General features: G+C 46.1%; 1 protein-coding gene and 1 pseudogene across 1 annotated transcript in view; one reads left to right on the top strand and one right to left on the bottom strand.

The window, feature by feature from the left end:
* Positions 1-21,213, top strand: part of ACSL5 (acyl-CoA synthetase long chain family member 5) — a 65,775-nt gene that overhangs the window by 39,994 nt on the left and 4,568 nt on the right. The window contains exons 6-17 of the mRNA XM_075534590.1: positions 626-725; positions 2,183-2,361; positions 2,960-2,992; positions 3,078-3,129; positions 3,924-3,997; positions 4,344-4,421; positions 4,905-5,039; positions 8,452-8,586; positions 9,103-9,198; positions 15,273-15,345; positions 15,626-15,714; positions 16,024-16,140. Coding sequence (XP_075390705.1) covers positions 626-725; positions 2,183-2,361; positions 2,960-2,992; positions 3,078-3,129; positions 3,924-3,997; positions 4,344-4,421; positions 4,905-5,039; positions 8,452-8,586; positions 9,103-9,198; positions 15,273-15,345; positions 15,626-15,714; positions 16,024-16,140 — 1,161 coding nt within the window. The remainder of the gene's footprint in view (positions 1-625; positions 726-2,182; positions 2,362-2,959; positions 2,993-3,077; positions 3,130-3,923; positions 3,998-4,343; positions 4,422-4,904; positions 5,040-8,451; positions 8,587-9,102; positions 9,199-15,272; positions 15,346-15,625; positions 15,715-16,023; positions 16,141-21,213) is intronic.
* LOC142429559 (transcription factor GATA-4 pseudogene) lies at positions 12,216-13,034 on the bottom strand (annotated as a pseudogene).

The following is a 21,213-nucleotide window of genomic DNA, read 5'->3' on the forward strand; positions in this document are numbered from 1 at the left end:
ATCAGTCACTCTGTAGGAGAGAAAGATGAGGCTCTCTACACCCATAAGGAGTTACAATCTTGAAAACCCTGTCCTAAATGGTTGCTATGAGTCAGAACCATCTGGATGGCAGTGAGTGAGTTTTGAGTCTTTGCTGTTAAGAGTCTCCACAAGAAGAATCATATTTGACTCTAGTTCAGAAACTTTATCCCAAACTTCAACTGACCCGTATGACTCAACAGGAGCAGATTCTGACCCATCTTTTCAGTGATAGTTCCTGTCACTCTTCCTGATTCCTGGTGTATTGTCTTTTCAATCTCATCTCCATAACCAAATCCCATCAGTCCTTCAAAGCTGCTCCATCTCCTCCTGAAAGCAGTCCCAGATAGCAATGACCCCATCCTTGAAGGTGCTCTCTGTGTTCTGAAAACACCCGGTGCTTCCTGGACCTCTTATCGCACTCCACCTTTGTACGGTAGCCCTCCATGCCTAGTGTACCTCACTTATTGAACTCTATATCACTTCTAAAAGCGTCTGTGACTGTGCCTACAGTCAATCCTATGGCTTTTCCTGCCTGGACGACTGGATGAATACTCTTCTTTTTCAAAGTGCCCTTCAGCCCTTATTTGATCTTCTCTCGATACAGTGGACCATCTCCGAGTTTGCTTGTTATACGTACTCCATGGTGGCTGTTCCCCTGTATGACACCTTGGGAGAAGATGCCCTCGTGTACATCATCAACAAGGGTAAACTTTGCAATTACATTACAACTTGGCTGTTTATTTTTTAATAAGTGAACTTTGTACTGTGAATTAAGATGCGGTGGAGGACATTATGTTTCAGATAATCAACTTTGCATTCAGTAGTTCAAACCATTCATCAACTCCCCACTCTGTGTTCCCTATCACTCTCCTCCACTGGGTTCTCTTGCTTAATAATGAGTGTGCCCTCTCTTATAGAGAAGTTACTGGAAGCCCAAAGATGGAGACCTGCACAGACAGAAGTTTCAATAAAATGCTTCAAGGGGGCAAAGTGTAACAGGATGTCTGAGAGGCAATACTACTTAACTTTGGCCATGCTGGGTATAAGCTAGAGCACATCATTGAAGGAGTCACTGTGAAGCTGCATATGGAATTTCCTACGCAGGGAATCTAAGCCAGAATAATTAACCAGCATATATATATATATATATATATATATATATATATATATATATATGTCTAAAGGACATTTTAATTAATGTGACTAGATAAAACAAGTGCAATTTCAGTGGACAAGAAATAGCTCTTTCACATATCTGAGCTATTACTTTCTTTCATAGAATTATACCCAAGCTTCACTTTCAAATATAGTTAGTTTCCAAAGAGCAGGGCATTATGAAAATTTGGCAGTATGGGAAAATGGAGGTGAACCACATCACATCATAAAATGGCAAATGACCACGGCGTTACATAACTGACAAGTTACATCAATCTATAACTGCCCAAGTATATCTTCGCATCGTTATATACCTGCCAACCCACTGAGGATCACAACAACCAAATTGGTGCATCTTCTCCACAATCACAGTGTTACTCTCACCTTCCGTCCTGGTGGTTTTTAGCTGCTGGGTGTATATTGCCAATGGACAAAAGGGCCAAAGTAGATTTTTTCCTGTTGTCATAAATACACAATATCAGCTAGTAAGACAATCGTCAAAAGAGAAGGTGTAGTAGATCCATTTGAGCAACAAGTGCAATCAGAAGTTTTCTCTTGGTACAAGTAAATGTCAAGGCAAATGCTGATACTTTTTGAATGAGAATCAGAAAAGGCTTGTCTTCTAGAATCCCATTTCCCTACTCCCCCTGCAGAAATAAAACCTGCTAACCAGACCACAGCTAAGTGATCTTTACATATTGTCTAAATGACTCTCATAGAGCCTCTAAAATGTGTCGCCAGCATGAAAGAGAACTGTGCACCATGGTTTCAAGGAAGTCTGTCTGTTATCCATGGACGGCGTCAGGTGGTGCATTCGGAATCTTGAGCCGCAGACTTTGGTGACCCTGTTATCCTGATATTAAAACCATCCCCTTTGGTGACCCATTATCCTGATATTAAAAAAGGGAGGGGGCAATAAAAAAAAGCTCTTCTTCCTTGCCAAGCAGTCCGGTATTTAGCAGGTGGTGAGGGTAAGAGGTGACCTCGGCTCTCCTTCTGCTTCCAGCGACTATTGGCACAGTGGTCTGTGACACTCCCCAAAAGGCGTCAGTCTTGTTAGGGAACGTGGAGAAGGGCCTCACCCCAGGCCTGAAGATAGTCATCCTCATGGACCCCTTTAAGGATGAGCTCAAGCAAAGAGGGGAGAAGAGTGGAGTGGAGGTCTTATCCATGTCTGAAGCGGAGGTACGGGTCTGACACCACAGATGATTTGCAAGCCTTCCCCCTCCCCTCCCCCACCGCAGGCTGGGGTTCTGGGCTGAGGTTCCCAAGGGTGGCATGAGAAGAGTAAATCAGATGCCCGCGTTGAGGCATGGAGAGCAGTTTCTTCAAGGCCCTCGGAGACTCACACCAGGACATAAAAGGATGTGTGAGGCTGGCATGCATAGGTGGATAAGTAGATAATTTATACAACTATCACTTTGGGCTGCTAACTGCCAGGTGAGCATTTCAAAACCACTGGCCACTCCATGGGAGAAAGGCAGGACTTTCTATTCCTGTAAAGAGTTTGTCTTAGAAACACACAGGGACTGTTTTACCCTGTCCTATAGGGTTGCTATGAGTTGGCATTCACTTGACGGCAGTGAATTTGGTTTGGTGGGAGAGAGTAGAATTTAGTAGGAATTAAGGGTGTGGGTTCTGGAACCAGGACTCTCACCCCGATGAAGGCAGATCCCAACTTCATACCCAAAGTGTCCCCAAGGAAAAGGGGTGTATGTGTGCGTCTGCTTTACATCATCTATTTTAGCTCATGTGTTTCTTTCTTCACTTTCTGTTCATGCAGACTCTAGGCAAAGAGAACTTCAGAAAGCCCGTGGTAAGTGTTCTCTGCTTGAACTTGAGTCCTGCCGTAGTCAGCTCTCAAGGTCATGGGAGACTAAGTCTTTTCCTTCTCCTGCCAGCCTCCTAGGCCGGAGGACCTGAGTATCATCTGCTTCACCAGTGGAACAACAGGTCAGTGTCCATACAGCTATTCCAGAGGTCATTGGCCAGTGATTATTTAGTGTTCCTGATCACTGGTACACTGGTAAACACATCTCCTCAGGAGCCCTGTCCTTAACGGCTTATCTTCTCAGGCTTTGGCATAGGGATGCCCAAATAGAAAGCCATACATGTAAGTAAGGAAGCTTCACTGAATACACTGGGAGGCATGATAACCACTGGGCTCCGGGCATCTCAGGAATGGCCTCTGAAAATCTATTTTCTTCTCCAACCCTTTTCTCTCTCATAGGATGGTTTTATTTAATCAAGAGAACTTAGAGATCGGGTAGCTCCATCTCAACGAATCACCATCGCCCTTACCTTACAGTTACCCATTTATTAGCACATATAATTAATTTTAATGTAACCCATTGGTGGCTTACAGTTCTATTCGTTCCATTACGTTCAGTCTATAAGAAAAGCAAGTCTATAGGTAGGTAAGATTACTGGATGGGAATACCCCTCCCCCCCCAGTGAAAATAACACAAGGGGTTTACTTGGATTTTTCTTTGTGACTGGGTTGCTGTCTGGGATCGACCTGTAACTGGGGTGGGAGTCGCAGGCCAACAGTGCTTTCAGCAGTAGAATCCCTGAGGGCTATCAATCATGGAAAGTCCACCACATACCATTCACAAAAAAACACATTGCTGCAGAAGTGGTTTCTGGGCTCTATAACAGAATGAATTGAATCTAGCTTATGGATTCAAGGCCCAGATCTATCTACCAGCTGTGTGAGGATTGTCCTCTCCACCTCCTGTTTCTTACAGGTGACCCCAAAGGAGCCATGCTGACGCATCAGAATCTTGCTGCCAATTCTGCCTCTTTCCTTTATCACTTAGAGGTTAGTGGAAAGAAAATGTGAATCTCTCTGAAACATTCTGTCCTTTAAGTTAGAGAAAGCAGATCTAAATCCAGCAGGCAAACAACCTGCAGTGTGGACAGAGGCAGTATGGTCTTGGTTGGGGTGGAGGGTGGAAGGACAATTGTGCATTTTTTAAGCGTTGGCCTTTTTAGGGTCATTGAAAATGTCCACATTTCCTGCAGTTCAAGGCACCTTATTAGAGTTGTACAGCATACTTACCTGCACAACTGTACATGGCAGACCTACAATGGCTTGAGGCTTTAGTCCCTTAGGAAGAGAACATTGACATTAATCCAGGTGATGCGGTCTCTTCATTCTTGTGCAGGAGTCCTTTGTCCCCACCTCTGAAGACGTGAGCATATCCTACCTTCCCTTGGCTCATATGTTCGAGAGGGTGGTGCAGGTAAGCATCCCGTCCGTGTCCCTGGCAGCTATGTAAAAAGGGAGGTCCTGGCTTGCTATTCCTCTGTTTAGATCCTTGCTCTAATAAGAAAGGGGCACAGGCCCTGCGGTGACATCCCCACACATGCAGCTGAACTTTTTCTTGATTGTCTGCACATGCTTAACTGGGCTAATCCTTGTCCCTGCTTCTGCATATAGTGTACTGGTAAGTCAGTCCTGGCTTGCATGGCCCCGGGAACTTCGGGGGGCATTTCTCGGTGAGTGCACAGTCTCACAGTCAGGCTGATTTTTTGTCACGATAGAAATGAGTTACCATCCTCCTTCAGGGACCCACTGTCTGAGTCCTGTTATCTGGGGCAGCTGTTTGTGCCGGGCAGGGAGGAGTACCTGAGGACTGGAGCAGATTCCCTCAAGCCTGGCCAAGACAGGCTTCCCCTGAAGGCAGCCCTTTGACTCTAATCCCCACCTTTGGGCTTGTTTTCAGTCTATTGTGTTCTGCTGTGGAGCCAAAGTGGGGTTCTTCCAGGGAGACATCCGGTTGCTACCTGATGACATGAAGACTCTGAAGCCCACCATCTTCCCCTCAGTGCCTCGCGTCCTTAATCGGATCTGTGATAAGGTATTCACCTTGCTCCTATCGGGTTTGTTGGGGTGAGGAACTTTGCCCAAAGGTTCTCAGGGCATTTGTGCTGCTAAAAAAGTTTGCTCCGCTCTACCCCGACTCCTACAGGCGTCTACTTAATGTCCCATTCACAAATACTCACATAGCTATGAAACCATCACAAATGAAAACCTCTTTCCTCTGGAGAAATGAACTCGGACCTCCTCTGAGGAAATCACTCAATTCCGGGCCTACAGGAGGCCCTCAGTATTCAGGGGCCTTACGGGAAGTTGCTGCCCTGATTTCATAACACTCACTGGTTATTGAGCCTGCTGCTGAGGTGCCAGGCACCACGCACACACTGCAGGGCCATTCTTTGAAAGAAATGACCACTCCTCAGTGTTTCTTAGCCCTGGGTCCTCGCGGTTCTGTTTTCCATTAGGTGGGACAAGATGGTGATTTTCTCCCAGTTCCATCATTCGTCTTGCATTTATTGGCCGAGATGCTTTCAGACGACAATTTGTTGATTGTTCCCCTCTATTTGTCTCCAGCCCTGATGAATTTGTATCCCAGCGATCTTAAAGCACAGCCAATGAGATGAAGTGGTTTGATTTGTAACACAACCGTCTCATAAATCTCAAATTTCTGCAGCTGATCCATTTCTGTTCTTTTTCTTGCTGTCCAGGTGGTCCCTATTTGATAGGAGAGAGCTCCATTGAATGGGCCATCTGTCCCTTTTGACATGACCCCATAGTCTCTGGCCGGTTCCTTGAGTTACAGCACACCCAATGTGTCACGTTCATTTTAAGTGTTTCTTGTCCCAATGTTGGCGTGGCTTGAGGCTAGGACTCGAACTCAGGCATTATAATAGCAGAGTTGAGGGCCTTAGCCACCTCAAGGCATAGGTGTGTTCATTCTTCCCTCTAACCTACTTCACTGTAGGTTGATCACCCCAGGGGGTGGTCGGGGGCTTTAGTGAGGGCTGGCTAGCTCAAGCAGAATTCTAAAATTGCTATGAGGGATAGGCTTGGCTCTTTCATCTCAAAACTTTGCTGACCCCTGTTCTAGAACACAGACTGGTGGACATTGAAAGGCCTGGCTTCTAAAATAAATCCCATGATAGAGAATTATCCAGTTGTAGTTTTCGTGTGTGTTGTTGACATTTTGCTACTTCTGAGAGACGGTTATTTTATTGTACAGTAATCGTGAGGAGGGAACGTTCACTTCTGGGACTTACTTTGAAACTGGAAGCCTTTCTTTACGTGGGTTTCTACCGCCGACTCTTGGGCTGCACTTTCCAGGGAGAGGGGCCCCCTAAGAAGGTTAACAACAAAAGCAGACAAGTCTCTATGGGCGAGAGAGGGTCCAGGAGGGACACAAGGCCCAGGCAGCATTTGAATGTAGCTGCTGGTGTGAGATGGTGGGATTTTGGCAAAGGGATCATGCTGAGGTCATGAGTGGGTGCCCAGCACCAAGAAAGCAGTAGCTTCAGGAGGTGAGGCTGAGTCCCATCTGACAGAAGGCTTCTTAATCGAATCATCAACATGGAAGGTGGCTTGAAAGGCTTTCTTTAGTTTTAGAATGAGATAAGAACTTGAGTTTCTTTGAATCTGCCTCACAGTAGCTTGGCACCGTGGAGGGGCAAAGATAGCGTTTGGGATTGCATTTGGGAAGTAAGGGGCTTTCTTTGAGCTGTGCTTGGGGAAGTGTGGTTGCTGGATTTGTGTCAGGAAGTGGCCAGAATTAAGGAATCCAGGTGAGGTATGTGAAATAGGAAAACAGTGAGAGAATGAAGCCTAGAGGGAAGAGATGATCAAGGTACAAAATTGTGTTAGGCCAGAGGTACTTTATAGATGCCTGGTATAGTGGGTTGTGCAGTGGGCTGCTAACGACAAGGTCAGCAATTAGAAACCACCAACCATGCCGTGGGACGAAGATGAGGTTTTCTACTCCCATAAAGATTTGCCCTCGCAGAAGCCCACAGGAGCAGTTCTATTTGGTTCCGTAGGGTCTCTCTGGGTCGGAATCGACTTGAGGGCAGTGAATCTGGAGTCTTGCAGAGGCACGTTAGCTACGGACAAAGGTGGAGGTTTTCCAAGTTCAGTATATGCAATGCTCATATGAACATCACCCTGGGAGGGGAAAGCTTTACTTGGTTAAAAAGTCAGATTGGTTAACCCATCTTTAATCTACCAGACCCCAAACCTTCGGTGTGCTTTAAAAATCAACACCACCATAATTTTATTGGCATATAATTCACATAGCATACAATCTAATAGTTCAATCAGACTAAAGAGTTATCTGATCATCACCACAATCAATTTCAGAACGATTTTTACCTGAACTTCCCTTGCCAAAGCCCCAAGAAACCATTAATCCAGTTACTGTCCCTATAGATTTACCTATCCTGGATTTCTTATACAGAAAAACCATACCCCCAAACTCCCACAATAATAAAGTAAAACAGAAAAATCCCAATAAAAAAAGTCGAAAATATTAAAACTTGAACAAATTCAAAATGGGTCAAAAGGCCGATCAAATGATAAGGTGTTAAATTTTAACTTAACCACATCTGCAATAATCCACTTTCCCATGCATTCTGCATAATACCAAGGCTATTCATGTCCCTCCCTGGTTTATGGTCAAGGGGATGGACTCGAGGCTTAACCCTGTGTGGACCCTGCAAATGGATTCTGGGCTTCCACCATCATCCATATCCTTCTGCAGGCCAGGTGTCCACAATTGAAGCTCTGATCTCATTCCCTCCTTCATATTTGGATTTTATTATTTCCAATGCTTGGATCGTACATACAGATCATACAGATCATACATACATGTATACAGGGTCATACATGTGCTTTTTCCATGTGGACTTAGTTGGCGTAGCGCTGGCTACTTTTTGAGCTGTGGGGGTTAATTTTTAATTTTTTTTCCTTCTTTACCTTTATTATATAAATCAAGTTCAATTTTCCCTTGATGATCAGAATCAAACACAACTGCCAGTACAGCAGGGGCACATATTCACGGAGTGGGGGAGTGGGTGCAGCATTCTAAGCTTCCAGGTCTGCCCTTGTGGAGAAGTTCTCTTCCCTAGTGCCCTTTCTGTCTTTGCGATTTGCCATCAAGTACCACCAGATGGCTTTGTAGAAGGCAATGACCTTTTGAGGCTAAACTTTTCTCAGCTGTCAGAGCTATTGGCAAAGCTCAGCTGCCAAAGACCAGGATCCCGAAGGGGGTTGATGGTCTGTGTACTATGTACAAAGCCTCCTTCTCAGTGAGTGTGACCATCACTTGCTGGGCCCTACTTCCTTAGGAAGAAGACAACATTTCTCTCTCTCTCTCTCTCTCTCTCTCTCTCTCTCATGAACTAGGTGACCCTACAGAGTATTTCCAATCGGTTCTCAAACCAAGAGATGCTGTCATTCTGCAGGTACAAAATGAAGCCAAGACACCATTGAAGAAGTTCCTGTTGGACCTGGCAATTGCCCACAAGTTCAGTGAAGTGAAAAGGGGCATCATCAGAAAGGACAGCCTATGGGACAAACTTATCTTTAAAAAGATTCAGGTAGGTTGGGTGGGTCCTGGAAAGGGAAGCGCAAAATGTCCAGGTAACTCACTGCCTAGTCACACCTTGCTTTTCCTCTGCTGACTGAGTCTCTCTCTGCCTGGAGATTCTTTTAGACTTTCTGTGTCTACTCGAGCTTTTAAGCTACCACTCAGACAGTGGTGCCACTTACGGGAAAACTTTGTCTATTTTCCTTAGGTTCCAGCACTCTTTTTTTTAATTCACTTAACTGGTTGGTTTCAAAAGATTTCCCGTGGTGATTATAAAGAATTTGAGGCACCCAGGAATATAAATCATCGGAGGAATTTGTGTTTTGTTTGTTTATTTTTACCAAATAATGCAGGTTCTGGCCCCAGATATGGTGATGGCCATAGAGCTATTATTTTAAGTGCTCCTTTAGAGTGACAGTCTCTTTCCTAGATGCCCCATAAATTAAGCTAATTCTTAGAGCAATGCTAGGCTTGGCTGCCATGTTCAGAGATGGGTTTGAGTGAGTCTTTTGTCTCTACTGGACAGACAGGTCTGGGCGGGAAGGTCCAAGTAATGATCACCGCAGCTGCCCCTATCTCCTCGCCTGTCTTGACCTTCCTACGAGCAGCCTTGGGATGCCAGGTAAGCCAAACCCACCACCTCCTGTGAATGTTGCTCATTTCTCTTTGGTGCAAGCAAAGCGGGCTATTTAAATAAAAATCAGAACCCGACAGAAAATATCAAACAGAAAGTCACCCAGATGCTCAGAATCAGGAATAAACACCCGCTCCTTAGCTCTTCCTGCATTTGTATAGAGACGTTGGCCCTGATGGGATCTGTATTCTAAAACTCTGAGCACACAGTGCCCTGTCAACATCGCCCCTTGACAACTGAACGATCTAAATTATTCGAATGATTCCCTAATCATTTAGTGAATGTTTCCTGGTTCAGAGCAGCTAGTTTTCAAAAGGATGGGCCAAATGGTTAAGCATTTGATTACTAACCAGAAGGTTCCAAAAACCCTATGGAGCCATCCATTCTGCTTGGCACACACAGAAGTGACTCAACTGGGCAGCTAAGGACAGTCGCAGGTTGTTACGCCAAAACAACCAAATAACCCATCTGGGAGGATGCTTGAGTCACTTCCTATTTTCTCGCTGAACACTAACTTACTTGTATATGTTTAACAATTATGCAGTTGCCACCTCAGGATCGATCCCCGCAAGCAAGAACCTCTGGGTCAAAGTAGACGGGTTTGCTTTTTTGTTTTATTTACAAGTTAATGCATATTGTGAAGCTTATTTCCAAAAACAGCCCCTGCCACTTGCTTTTTAAAAAAACAAACAACCATTCTTGTGAGAAAAGGCCTCTGTGGTGAATTTTGTTAGTTATTTAAGTCTTGCCAATCAAACACTTAAATTTTTTTAAATTAAAAGATCATTTTATTGGGGACTCTTACAACTCTTGTTACAATCCATACATCGATTACATCAGGCACGTTCATACATATGTTGCCTTCATTCTTTTTAGACATTTGCTTTCTTTTCTTTTAAAAAATCATTTTATTGGGGGCTCATACAACTCTTATCACAATCCATACATACATCAATTGCAAACACTTAAATTTTTATAGGAGTTTTGTTTATTAGCATTGACCCCTGACTCTTGCTTATTGGCACTTACTGAAGTTCTGATGGCAGAGTGGGTTCTGAGATGGGCTGCTAACTGAAAGGTTGGTGGGTCGAGTTTACCAGATGCTCTTTGGAAGAAAGATGAGACTTCCAGCTCCCATAGAAATTTACAGCCTTGGAAATTCTAGGGAGCAGTTCTAGTCTGCCTCCTAGTGTTGTCATGAGGAAGAATGGCCTCGAGGGCAAAGGGTTGGGTTGGTTTGCTTTGGGGGTGGTGTGATTGTTGGCACTTGGACTTCTTTCATGAATTACTTGTTCATATTTGCCTTATAGAATAATGGGCAAAAGGATAACTCAGTTCTATCAGATGGCTTTCTAAAAGTTCTCCCTATACTAACAATATTCCTTTCCATTTTTTAATAAATAATTTTATTGGGGGCTCATACAACTTTTATCACAATCCACCCACCTGTCCATTGTGTCAAGCACTTTTGTACATTTTTTTGGTGGAGGGGGAAGGAGTACAGATAAATTTATTAGTTAAATACTGATTTTACAGCCATTCCACCTTAAGACCAGGTTCACAGGTTTGTGGATCAGGGCAGCTATAGTAGGGTGGCCTTCATGGAGGAAAATAATGTAAATGATGATTACAACAGATTCACATCTCAAAGCTCTCCTCTGCTACAGCCAGTAGGGTTTTTGGGTGGGGAACAAGGGGCTTCGGGGTGGGGCTTGGCAATGCCACAGTCAGCGAGGTCTGTTGATAACAAGGACAAGGAGGGATTCTTCATGCGTCCCGGGAATCAATGGCATTAACAGAGCCTCAAGGAGAGAAACAGACCAAACTCCAGGACAGCGCAGAGCAGGAGGCTCCTTCAAGGCCCGGATCGACAGAGTCATCGTCCTTCCTTTGCGAGTTCTGGCTTGTTTTTCATTTTCATTGTGAAATCTCTCAGGTGTTTCACCCTCTTGGCAAAAGGCTCCCTTCCACGGGGACATAGAGGCAGGGTCCAGGTACTCTGTGTTTTCTGTCTGACCGAGAAGTACGTCCATCTGCAGAGGGCAAGTGGCAGGTTCACGGAACATGAGTGTCTGTCAAATGGTGCTAGCAGCAGAACATCTTGTTCTTCCCGGAACCCCTCTGTGTGGGACGGGGCAAACGGAGGTGTTGGGGTGGTGGCTGTTAGGCTAACGACAGAACGGGCGGGAGAGACGGGCACCCCCTGGCAGCCGAGCTCACTCGCTCAGGGCAGTAGGAAGGGATTGCATTTTAAGAGGCCGTGGGAGTGGAATGACGGAGCAAGAGGAGGAGGCCGTGAGCAGGGGAAGGATTTTTGGGGAGGCCTGGTCGCTAGGGTGCAATTTCGATGAAGTTATACCATGTGGTGGGGGTGAAGACCCCGTCTCCCTCCCTGAAACATCAGTAACATTGACCTCACTCCCGGGATGTTTGGAGTCGGATCTGGTCCTGGGGATGCGAGGACATGCTAAGCCTCAAGGGGAGAGTAGGGCAAGGGCAGGGACTGCCTGCACGGTGGTCTGGAGCATCCAAGACACATGGAGAACAGATGCTCCTGTTCGGGCCAGGGAAGGGTTCCCAGGGCTCTGTCCCCCTTGCTGCCCCTCAGCTCTCCGGAATCCAGAGCAGGATGGTAAAGCCACTGCCTTAGACCACCAGGAGCCCCGGTGGCACTCAGTCGATAGGTAGAGGGATGGGAGTTGGAATCCACTCGTGGCGCTGAGGAAGAAAAGACCTGGTGACCCACTCCTGGAGATACCAGCCTGGGAGACCCTGTGGGGCGGTTCCGGTCTCTCCTCCAGCAGAGCGCTGAGGCCACAGTGGGGGGCGGAGCAGGAGAAAGAAAAGTCTCTGACTAAGCAGAGGCGACTTCGTGTGCTCTTGGTGAAGGACAGTGGCTCTGCCGTGTCAGAGTCCAGGCTCTTTCCAGGTCCCCTCCTTGCGGAGGCATCTGATAAATGGAACGCTGCCCCTCACCAAATCATAGACTTCAAGTTTCTTCCCAACTATGCTTCTGGAGTCATTGCCAGCCAGCGGGGCGGGGCTGCGGGGAGCCCGGAGCCTCCCCCTCTGCTGTCCTCCAAGTCCCAAGTCTGTGCAGGAATTTGAGCAGGGAAGGAGGTGGGATTAGGAGTAATGATGTCCCCGTGACTGTCAGCCAAGACCAGGCTGTTCCAGGAGTCCTGCTTGGAGCTGGCCTGCGGCAACTGGCTAACAGAAGAGGCGTAACCTTGTGGGGAGATCTTCAGAGCCGAGAGCACTGGGTGGATGCCAGACATTGTACTGACCGAGAACATCTGGAACCTGGGGCTGGTGTGCCCATAGTGAGATAATAGCCCAGGCTCCGTCTTGTTGGGGCGCATCTCCTCGCTGCTGCTGGGGGTTGCATTGTTGGAGTTGTCGGAGGTACTGCTCGTGGAGGGAAGGCTCTCACTGGCAGAAGGACCTGCTGCTGTCTACGTTTTATTAAGGTTCTTGGGCTTCCGTTTTCTGGTCTGGATTCCTTCTTTCCCCATCGCAAGAGGTCTGGGGACCCTGTGGCACTTCAGGTAGAGGCTGCAGGCATTGCACACGGGTTCGCCCTCAGCGTTGCTGTGCCACAGGGTGGTGGTGGTGGTCTGGCAGTTGGCACAGGAGAGGCCCACGTGGCGGGAGGCCAACAGGCGGCGCTGGGGCTTAATGAGGGGCCGGTTGATGCCGTTCATCTTGTGGTAGAGGCCACAGGCCTTGCACAGGTAGTGGCCTGTCCCGTCCCGCCTCCACAGGGGGGTGGACATGGCCCAACGGTTGACGCATTCTCTGCCTTCTGAGAAGTCATCAAACATATCTGCTCCAGGCCAGCCGCTGCGCCCCGCCCGCACAACTTGCGTCCTCCGGCCCAGGGTGGCCAGACATCTGGAGCAGGAATGGAGACCCTCCTTCCCACTGCCCACTTTTGTACATTTATGGCCATCACCATTTTCAAAACATTTTCTCTCTACTTGAGCCCTTGGTATCAGCTTCTCACTTTCCCTTCCCTCCCCAACCCTCCCTCCCTCATGAACCCTTGATAATTTATCATTTTTTTTCATGTCTTACACTGGCTGATGTCTCCCTTTACCCACTTTTCTGTTGTCTATCTCCCTGGGAGGGGCTTATAGATAGATCATTGTAACCGGCTCCCCCTTTCTCACCCTACCTTTGCCTTACCCTCCAAGTATGGCTACTCTCAGTCTAGGTCCTGTGGGGTTTATCTGTCCTGGTTTCCCTGTGTTTCCAGCTCTTGTCTGTGCCCATGTACATGCTCTGGTCTAGCCATATTTGTAAGGTAGAATTGAGATCATGATAGTTGGGGGGGGGATCATTAAAGAACTAGAGGAAAGCTGTATGTTTCATCAGTGCTATACTGCACCCTGACTAGCCTGTCTCCTCCCTAAGACTTGTAATTCTTCTGGATGGATAGGGGACTGTCCACATAGTTGGGATTGGGGCCATCCCCTCAGACGTCTCTATTGGTTCCCTGATTCATGTCAGTATGTTGTATTCATGTCTTGGAGCACCGGGTTGAAGTCTGGTCAACAATATTCTTTTTCATGTTAGAAATATCTTTCCTTGATAGTCCCACCTTTTGGTCTTATTGTTATATAACAGCTTCAAATCTAGAGCTGTGAGAGTCCCCAATAAAAGGATCATTTAATTAACAACAACAATAACAAAAAGCTTCAAATCTCTGTGTAGTCTAGTTGATTTATTCTTTCTATTTATGGCTTCTTAATTGCTATACGGGACTTCCTAACTACCAATATTTCACCCATGTATTTTGCCCAATTTTTCTGGTATGCTTGTGGTTTTACTTTTTCTCTCTTTCTTTCTTTCCCAGATGAGTCCCTGCTTTATCCGGAATTTGGGATTTGGTCATAGAGTCTACCCACTCATGTTTTTCTAAGTGACTAATTAGTTTGTTATTAGATCATCTATAGCAAACAAACAAAACCAAACAACACCAAGCTCAATGCCATCATGTCAGTTCCAACCCCTAGGGACCCTATAGGACAGGGTAGCACGACCCCCGGGTACTAGTGATACTGTAAATCTTTAGGGGAGTCGAAAGCCTCAGTATTCTCCTGCAGAGCAGCTGGTGGCTTCTAACTGCTGACCTTATAATTCGCAGCCCAGTGCTATGCCACCAGGGCTACCATGTATACCCACCCAGTGTGACCAAAACAGAATCAGGCTTGCTTTTACCGAAAATATTCCCATTCTATGACCAAACCAAAGAGGAGTCTGTCCAGAGCCTCCCACAGTTCAAAATGTGATCGTCTTGGATCTTGGAAGCACTTTCCCTTCCCTCACCCCTTCACTCAGGAGACTTGGAGGTTCTCTTGACACCCCTTATCCCAGGACTGTCTTCTCTAAGCTTTCATCTCTCTCATAGGCCACGCCCACTACTACAATAACCTATGAGCTTGTTTGCTGCCAACCGTCTCTATCCAGCCGAAACAAATCTTCTATAAGAGCTGTTGGCAAACTTTGGCCCAGGTCAAATCCTGGCCTGCCACCTGTTTTAATAAATAGAATTCTACTGGAATACACCCAGACCTGTTCGTGACCACTTTCCTGCTAAAACAACAGAGTTAAGTAGCTGAAACAGAAGCCAGGTGGGTCACCATGCTGAAAAATGTTTCCAATATGGTCTTAGATGAGCTCTGCTGCCGCTCCCAGCTCTATGCCAGGGACCCAGATTTCCCCCTGCAAAACAGGAGGATCCATAACCACTTTCTTTCCTTAAATTTCTCCATTGCCCACTCGGGTTCACACCCTTAATGAATAATTCACATTTCCCCACTGACTTTCAAGTGCTACCTTCCTATGTAAATTCCCGCTGTGTGGTCTCTTTGGACGCTTTTGGATTTTGAAGAGCTGCCCAGTTGTAAAGACTTACCACCTTGATGTGAGTTCAAGGTATTGGGATCCGAAGTGCCTTCCAACATTCCCACCCGAAGAAACCTTGCTTTTCTTGTGTCTTAGCCAGAAGGCATGCTTCATCTTGAGCATACCTCAAAACCCCTTTTTGGTTTCCCCAGGTGTTTGAAGCTTATGGTCAGACCGAATGCACCGGTGGCTGTACATTCACAGCACCTAGGGACTATACATCAGGTAGGTATCACGTCAGGGGCAGGAGGTGCAGTGGTTAGAAGAAGGTTCTACCTGAATGTAAAAGTATGAATCTAAACAACCCTAAAGCTCTGGATTAATATGTCAAAGACCAAATTCACATTTTTGTTCCAGGCTTATCTACCTTGACAATCTTAATATTGGTGTCAGGTGACTTTTCAGTCTTATCTGCTTGGCGTCAGTCCATCAAAGTCTCAGAAATATGCTTGGGAGTATCACTATTTTATTACCTCCCCCGTTGGTTCATTGTGGTGTGTTCTAGGCCATGTTGGAATTCCCCTCGCTTGCAATCTTGTGAAGCTGGAAGACGTCGTTGAAATGAACTACTTTTCAGCAAACAATGAAGGAGAGGTGGGTAGGCCATTCTCCACTGTCGTGTCCAGACAAGCACGGAGGGAATGTCGGTAACAGAAAGAGCACACAATTGGGGGGAAGACTTGGGCTTGACTCCCTTGAGATCTTGAGAAAGGAAGCGAAACCAATCTAAGCCTTACTTTCTTCTCCACTCACATGGGGACTAAAATCGGATGCTCCTCACACCCATGGCTTCAGGGAGTAAAGCCCAACCCATGGCTTCAGGGAGAGCCGGTGCCTTGGAGAGCACCCTCTGGGAGCAGTGATCTTCGCTGTAGTCACCACTTTGCACTGTCTGGTACACAGATCTGTATCCGAGGCACCAACGTGTTCAAAGGATACCTGAGAGACCCCGAGAAGACGGAAGAAGTCCTGGACAAGGATGGCTGGCTTCACACAGGAGACATTGGCCGTTGGCTCCCGGTGGGTACTTAACTTGTGGAACTCTAAGCCGTTCAACTGGGAGAATCCTCTGCCTATAGAAATAAGGGCAGAAGAGTGGATAGGCTAATCAGCTAAGGGACCTAGGCCTGAGTCACGTCTGGTTTGGCTTTCTCAAGCTATAGCGAGAAGTATATGGTGTTGAAGAACTGGGGCTGGGAATTAGATGTACTTTTTACCGTAACGCCTCTGTGGACTGGTAATTTAATCCTGAGCTCATGTGTGATAAACGTCTCTAGGCCAGAGTTCTTTGGTTATCTTTGGCCACAGTGCTGTAGAAGACTGCGAGACACAGATCCCCTGAAGGTTTTTCTTCATAACTTATTCCCAAAAAGGAATGATCCCAGCAGTTGTCAATGTTGCTGACACTGTCTCTAGAGCCAAGCTCAAGGTGGGATTCACATTAGGCCAGAACGTCCCAGAGCCAGGGGCAGATGGCCCTGTATAAATAAGCAAGGTAAGCATGGGCTTACTTATGCTTACTGACTAATCGGTAGTGAACAGTTGCAGGAATGTGGTAAAAACCCATGATTGCGTTAAGCACAAGCGAGCCTGTGGTTTTCTTCCTTATTGGGTACTCTGTCCCTGTGGAGGATTGAAACATTGAGAAGAGCCCTGGATACTGTCGGAAGGTACTGTGGGGTTGGGAGAGACACAGTCTGCCATACCAGGAGGCAGAATCTAGGATGTGGTAGAAACCCAGGACATGGTTCACTACAGATTCATAAGTAAGTATAACTTTGCCTCTGCTTCCCTTGCTTAGTGGGTAATCTGACACTGCCTGGAGCTCAGAGCTGGCCTGGTACCCTTGACAATGCAATGGATATGGTCAGAGCCCAGTCAAACCTGGTGACTGTACTAGGGAGAGGAGCCCTGGTGGCACAGTGGTTAAAGCGCTCAGTTGCTAACCCCAAGGTGGACGCTTCGAATCCATCAACTATTCCGTGGGAGAATGATGTGGCACTCTGCTTCTGTAGAAGGTTGATGGCCATAGAAACCCTAAGGTAGTTGTGCGTTGGGATCAACTCAACAGCAGTGAGTGTCTCATGTTTGGTTCGAGGGAATGTACGGGGTGAGGGGTGTAGCATTCTGGCCTTTGTTTCTTGAGGTAGATGCTGCGATTCCAAAACTCCTTAAGCCCACCATGCTTTTCCTCACTCCGTCTACAGAGATGGAGCCAAACAAGTCCGTGTGACTTGTGAGGTGCTTGCCTCACAGCACCCTCAGTGGAAGACAGAGGGAGACTGCTCCAGCCTTGTTTGCTGATAAACTGCTAGCAGCAGTCCCACCTCTTTTTTCTATGAGGGGAGAATTGTTTCGTGGTAGTCGTGGAATCTTGGGACCCCTGAGGGGATTTTTTTCACGGGTTTCCCTTCTGAAAAGTTTTCTTTGTCCACTACATGCTAGAAACAGAGAAACCTTATCGCCATCAAGTTGATGGCAACTCACATAAAAAGGGATTTCCAAGGGGGGTCATGTCATAGCCACCCTATCATATAGACAGGGTAGAACTGCCCCAGTGGGTTTCTGCGACTGTGACTCTTTGTGAGGGTAGAAAGCCTCATCTTTCTCTCATGGAGTAGCGGGTAGTTTCAAACTGCTGACCTTGCTTTTATCAGCTCAACACTTAACCACTAAGGCACCAGGATTCCTGCCACTACATACTAGGGGATAGGAATATAAATGAGCCCTTAAGGCTCCGTTCTTGCACAACATTCCCAAATTTAAGTGAATTCAAGGAGGGTTTGCTTTGTTTTTCATTTGAAAAATGTTCAGGAGCGTAGCTTTAAGTGATCTACTTCATAGATTTGGGTCTAATGGCATTTAGTACGTTTCCTGCTTCAACAGGCCTATAGTGTAGGCGATAGGCAGCCCTCACCTCTAGTCACATGAACCTTATAAAGCACCTTCAGGTAATCTCTGTTAGGCTCAAGTTCAGAGCTCAGGTCTTTTGAACAACAACCAAAAAAGTTTTATTGGAAGATGCTTTACATATTACACAATCACATTAAGATTTGTGCAATAAATGTCAGGACATTTTACTCTCATCCTCACTGTTGTTAGCTTTCCACGACTCCCTGTCCTCCTTTGCCATGGCCCCAGGCAATTGCCAATCCAATGATCAATGCATCAGTTATGTCCTGTCTCTACAGATCTACCTATCCTGGATTCCACAGACAGGAAATCATACAGAACAAGCAGGAAGCCAGCAATCCAAACCACCCACAACCCTATTTAGACACAGCATTGGAAATGCTCTAGCAAAAAGAAAGCAGACATTTTCAACAACCGAAAAAGCTTTAAAATGGGCCAAAAGGGAGATCAACTGATATTATACTTTAACCTAGTTACATCGGCCATAATCAACTTTACAGTGTTCTCTGACAGCAAGGTTCCTCACACCCCTGGACTATGGTCAGAGGGGATTCATCACAGGCCTAATGCATGTGGGGACCCTGCACATGGATTTGGGGCTTCCACTGTCATTCATCGCCTTCTATAAACCAGGTGTTCACAATTCCACCTCTGATATCATGTCCTCCTTTAGATTTGGATTTTATTATTTACAATCCTTGGATCACACAGGCTGATGTGCTTCTTCCATGTGGACTTAGTTGATGCCTCACTTAGATAGCTGCCTGCTTTAAGATAAGCCTTTAAGAAGTCGAATGTTATTTTTCCTGATTGCTGGACATCATCTGGTTTCTTCACCACACTTTGCTATAGTTCCCAAATCTTCATGAAGCCATGCATCAAGCAGGGCCATGTTATAAGGAGGAATCGTTCTTAGATTGGTACAAGAATTAAGTGGGAGCCCCAAATCCACTCATATATGCATGGTTTATATGTGTCTCTGGTTCACTTTGGAGACATCATTCTCATTTTATGGTAGGGAATGTTATAAATCATCCCCTGGGCCATAAGATAACTCTGTTGATAATATCATCAACTTGCCAATGGTATGGAATTTAAAGCATTGTTGGCAAAAGGAAATTATACAAGTATAGACTGACTTCAGACCACAATACGTGAATTGTTGACTTGTACAGATTAAACTCAAGTGACTGGACATGACAGATGAGGGTTGGCGATAGGACAGAACTTTTTTTTAATGTTTACTTGTATTTAATTGACGATACAAAGGCAGATGACTGTGCAGATCATAACAAAACATGTATAGCATTCAGATAAATGGGTATTTCAAAACAATTCGTTGTGTTCTTGCAGAATCTTTACGTAGACAAAGATGAAGACAAAACTTTCAATAGCACTCATTCACAAAGGCAGAATCGTGCCCAGCAGATGAACACATGTCATAAGAAAGCCAGGAGGGCATTGAACTCACGCGTATATGGTAGTCTCAGGTCACCGTTTATTGGGTGGCCTCAAAGCAAGAGCGCAGAACCAATGTCTCATGACTGCCAACTCCAGCACTTTGGGCAGACAGTCATCTGCTGCTCACTAGGGCGTTTCAGCATTAAGTCCGCGGAAGGTTCTCAGTTCCTTAAATCTTCTACAGGTGAGTTGGAGGAAAGCCCAGTTCACTTAGTGGAGCTTCCGCATGGAACCCTTCTGCAGTGGCCTCGGAAGGATGTTGCAGCGCTCCAAAGAACAGAGTCTAAAGTCCCAGTAGTCTATGACACGTGGCCTGGGTCACCAAGGGCTGGTTAGAAACAAGATACAAAGTGTCCACGCATTGTACAACTCTTCTTGATGTGTTTGAACTATTGAATTGTATGGTATGTGAGTTGTATGCCAACAAAACTACTTTTTTAAATGTCCAATTAGGAACAGAGTACAGGGCATGTTCTCCCCCTTGGGTTCTATATAAGTATTGTTAAGTATTTCCTGACAGGAGTACTTCTCCCAGTACCCACCAACAGACATGCAATCACCTTTCCTGAGGAGGTTAGTCTGAATAGACTAGAGAAACAAATCCACGGAGACATATTGCATATAAGAAAGAGCTTTATATAAAGAGTACTTGTACATTAAGGAAACATCCCAGGCCAGTCCAGATCAAGTCCGATATTAACCCATATGTCTGATGCCAATCTATAAAGTCCTGTTCAGACTCAGGAAACACATGCAATGACACCGAATGCAGGAAGATCACAGACAAGCGGGTGGGAAGTCTTGTGGATTCAGTGGCATTGTAAGCATCTCAGCACTGGCAGGGGACTTCATATGGCTTCTCCAGCTCAGAGAACTAGCATAGCTCCACGTGTCTTGTCAGATGCAATATCTCTGAGGGAGTGAGCTTGTGTTTCGCGTCCAGCGAGCTATTTATCTCCTTTATGCCTCCAAATGAGGTCATCAAGCTTTGAGATGATTGACAGACTAAACTCCACCCCTTCACTCTTAATCCTCTTAAATTGACAACAGATTATGTAACTACCACACCTAGCTATACATACGCCCTTCCCCAAGTTGAACTCGGGTTTTCAGTAAGGTTCGCTTATCACTACTGGAGAGGTGACTATTGATTTGGGGTGACCTTAGCATAAGGTTGTATGGTAGTTGAATGGCCTTCTTCCTCTCCCCTCATCTTGATGAGCTGACCCAAGCTGATGTAAGATCTCCTCTGCTGGAGTGATTTGCAAGATGTACATGTAGGAGGGGTGATCTATGGCTCATGGGGGACAGGCAGGCTCTCTTCCTCATTGCTTGGGAGACTGGGGTAGAAGATTACATGACCTGAGAGCAGAAGCCTGTGTCCATCTTGGTGTTCATCCTTATAGTAGGAGTGAACTCATGGGATATTTGCTCTTTGAGAGTCCTTTGTTCAAAGAGCCCCGATGGAGAAGTGGTTACATGCTGGGCTGTGATTTGCAACGTCAGCAGATCGAAAGCACCAGTCACTCTTTGGGAGGAAGACGGGCCTTTCTACTCCTAGAAACAATTACAGTTTGGAAACTCACAAGGGCAGTTGTGTTTTATAGGGTTGCTATGAGTCGGAATTTATTCTTTGGCAGTGAGTGAATGAGTGAATGAGTGAGTGAGTGAGTGCATACATGAGAATTTCACTCAGCATAACGGTTTCCAGCTCCATCC

This window comes from Tenrec ecaudatus, chromosome 16 (assembly GCF_050624435.1).
Source record: "Tenrec ecaudatus isolate mTenEca1 chromosome 16, mTenEca1.hap1, whole genome shotgun sequence".
Lineage (NCBI taxonomy): Eukaryota > Metazoa > Chordata > Mammalia > Afrosoricida > Tenrecidae > Tenrec > Tenrec ecaudatus.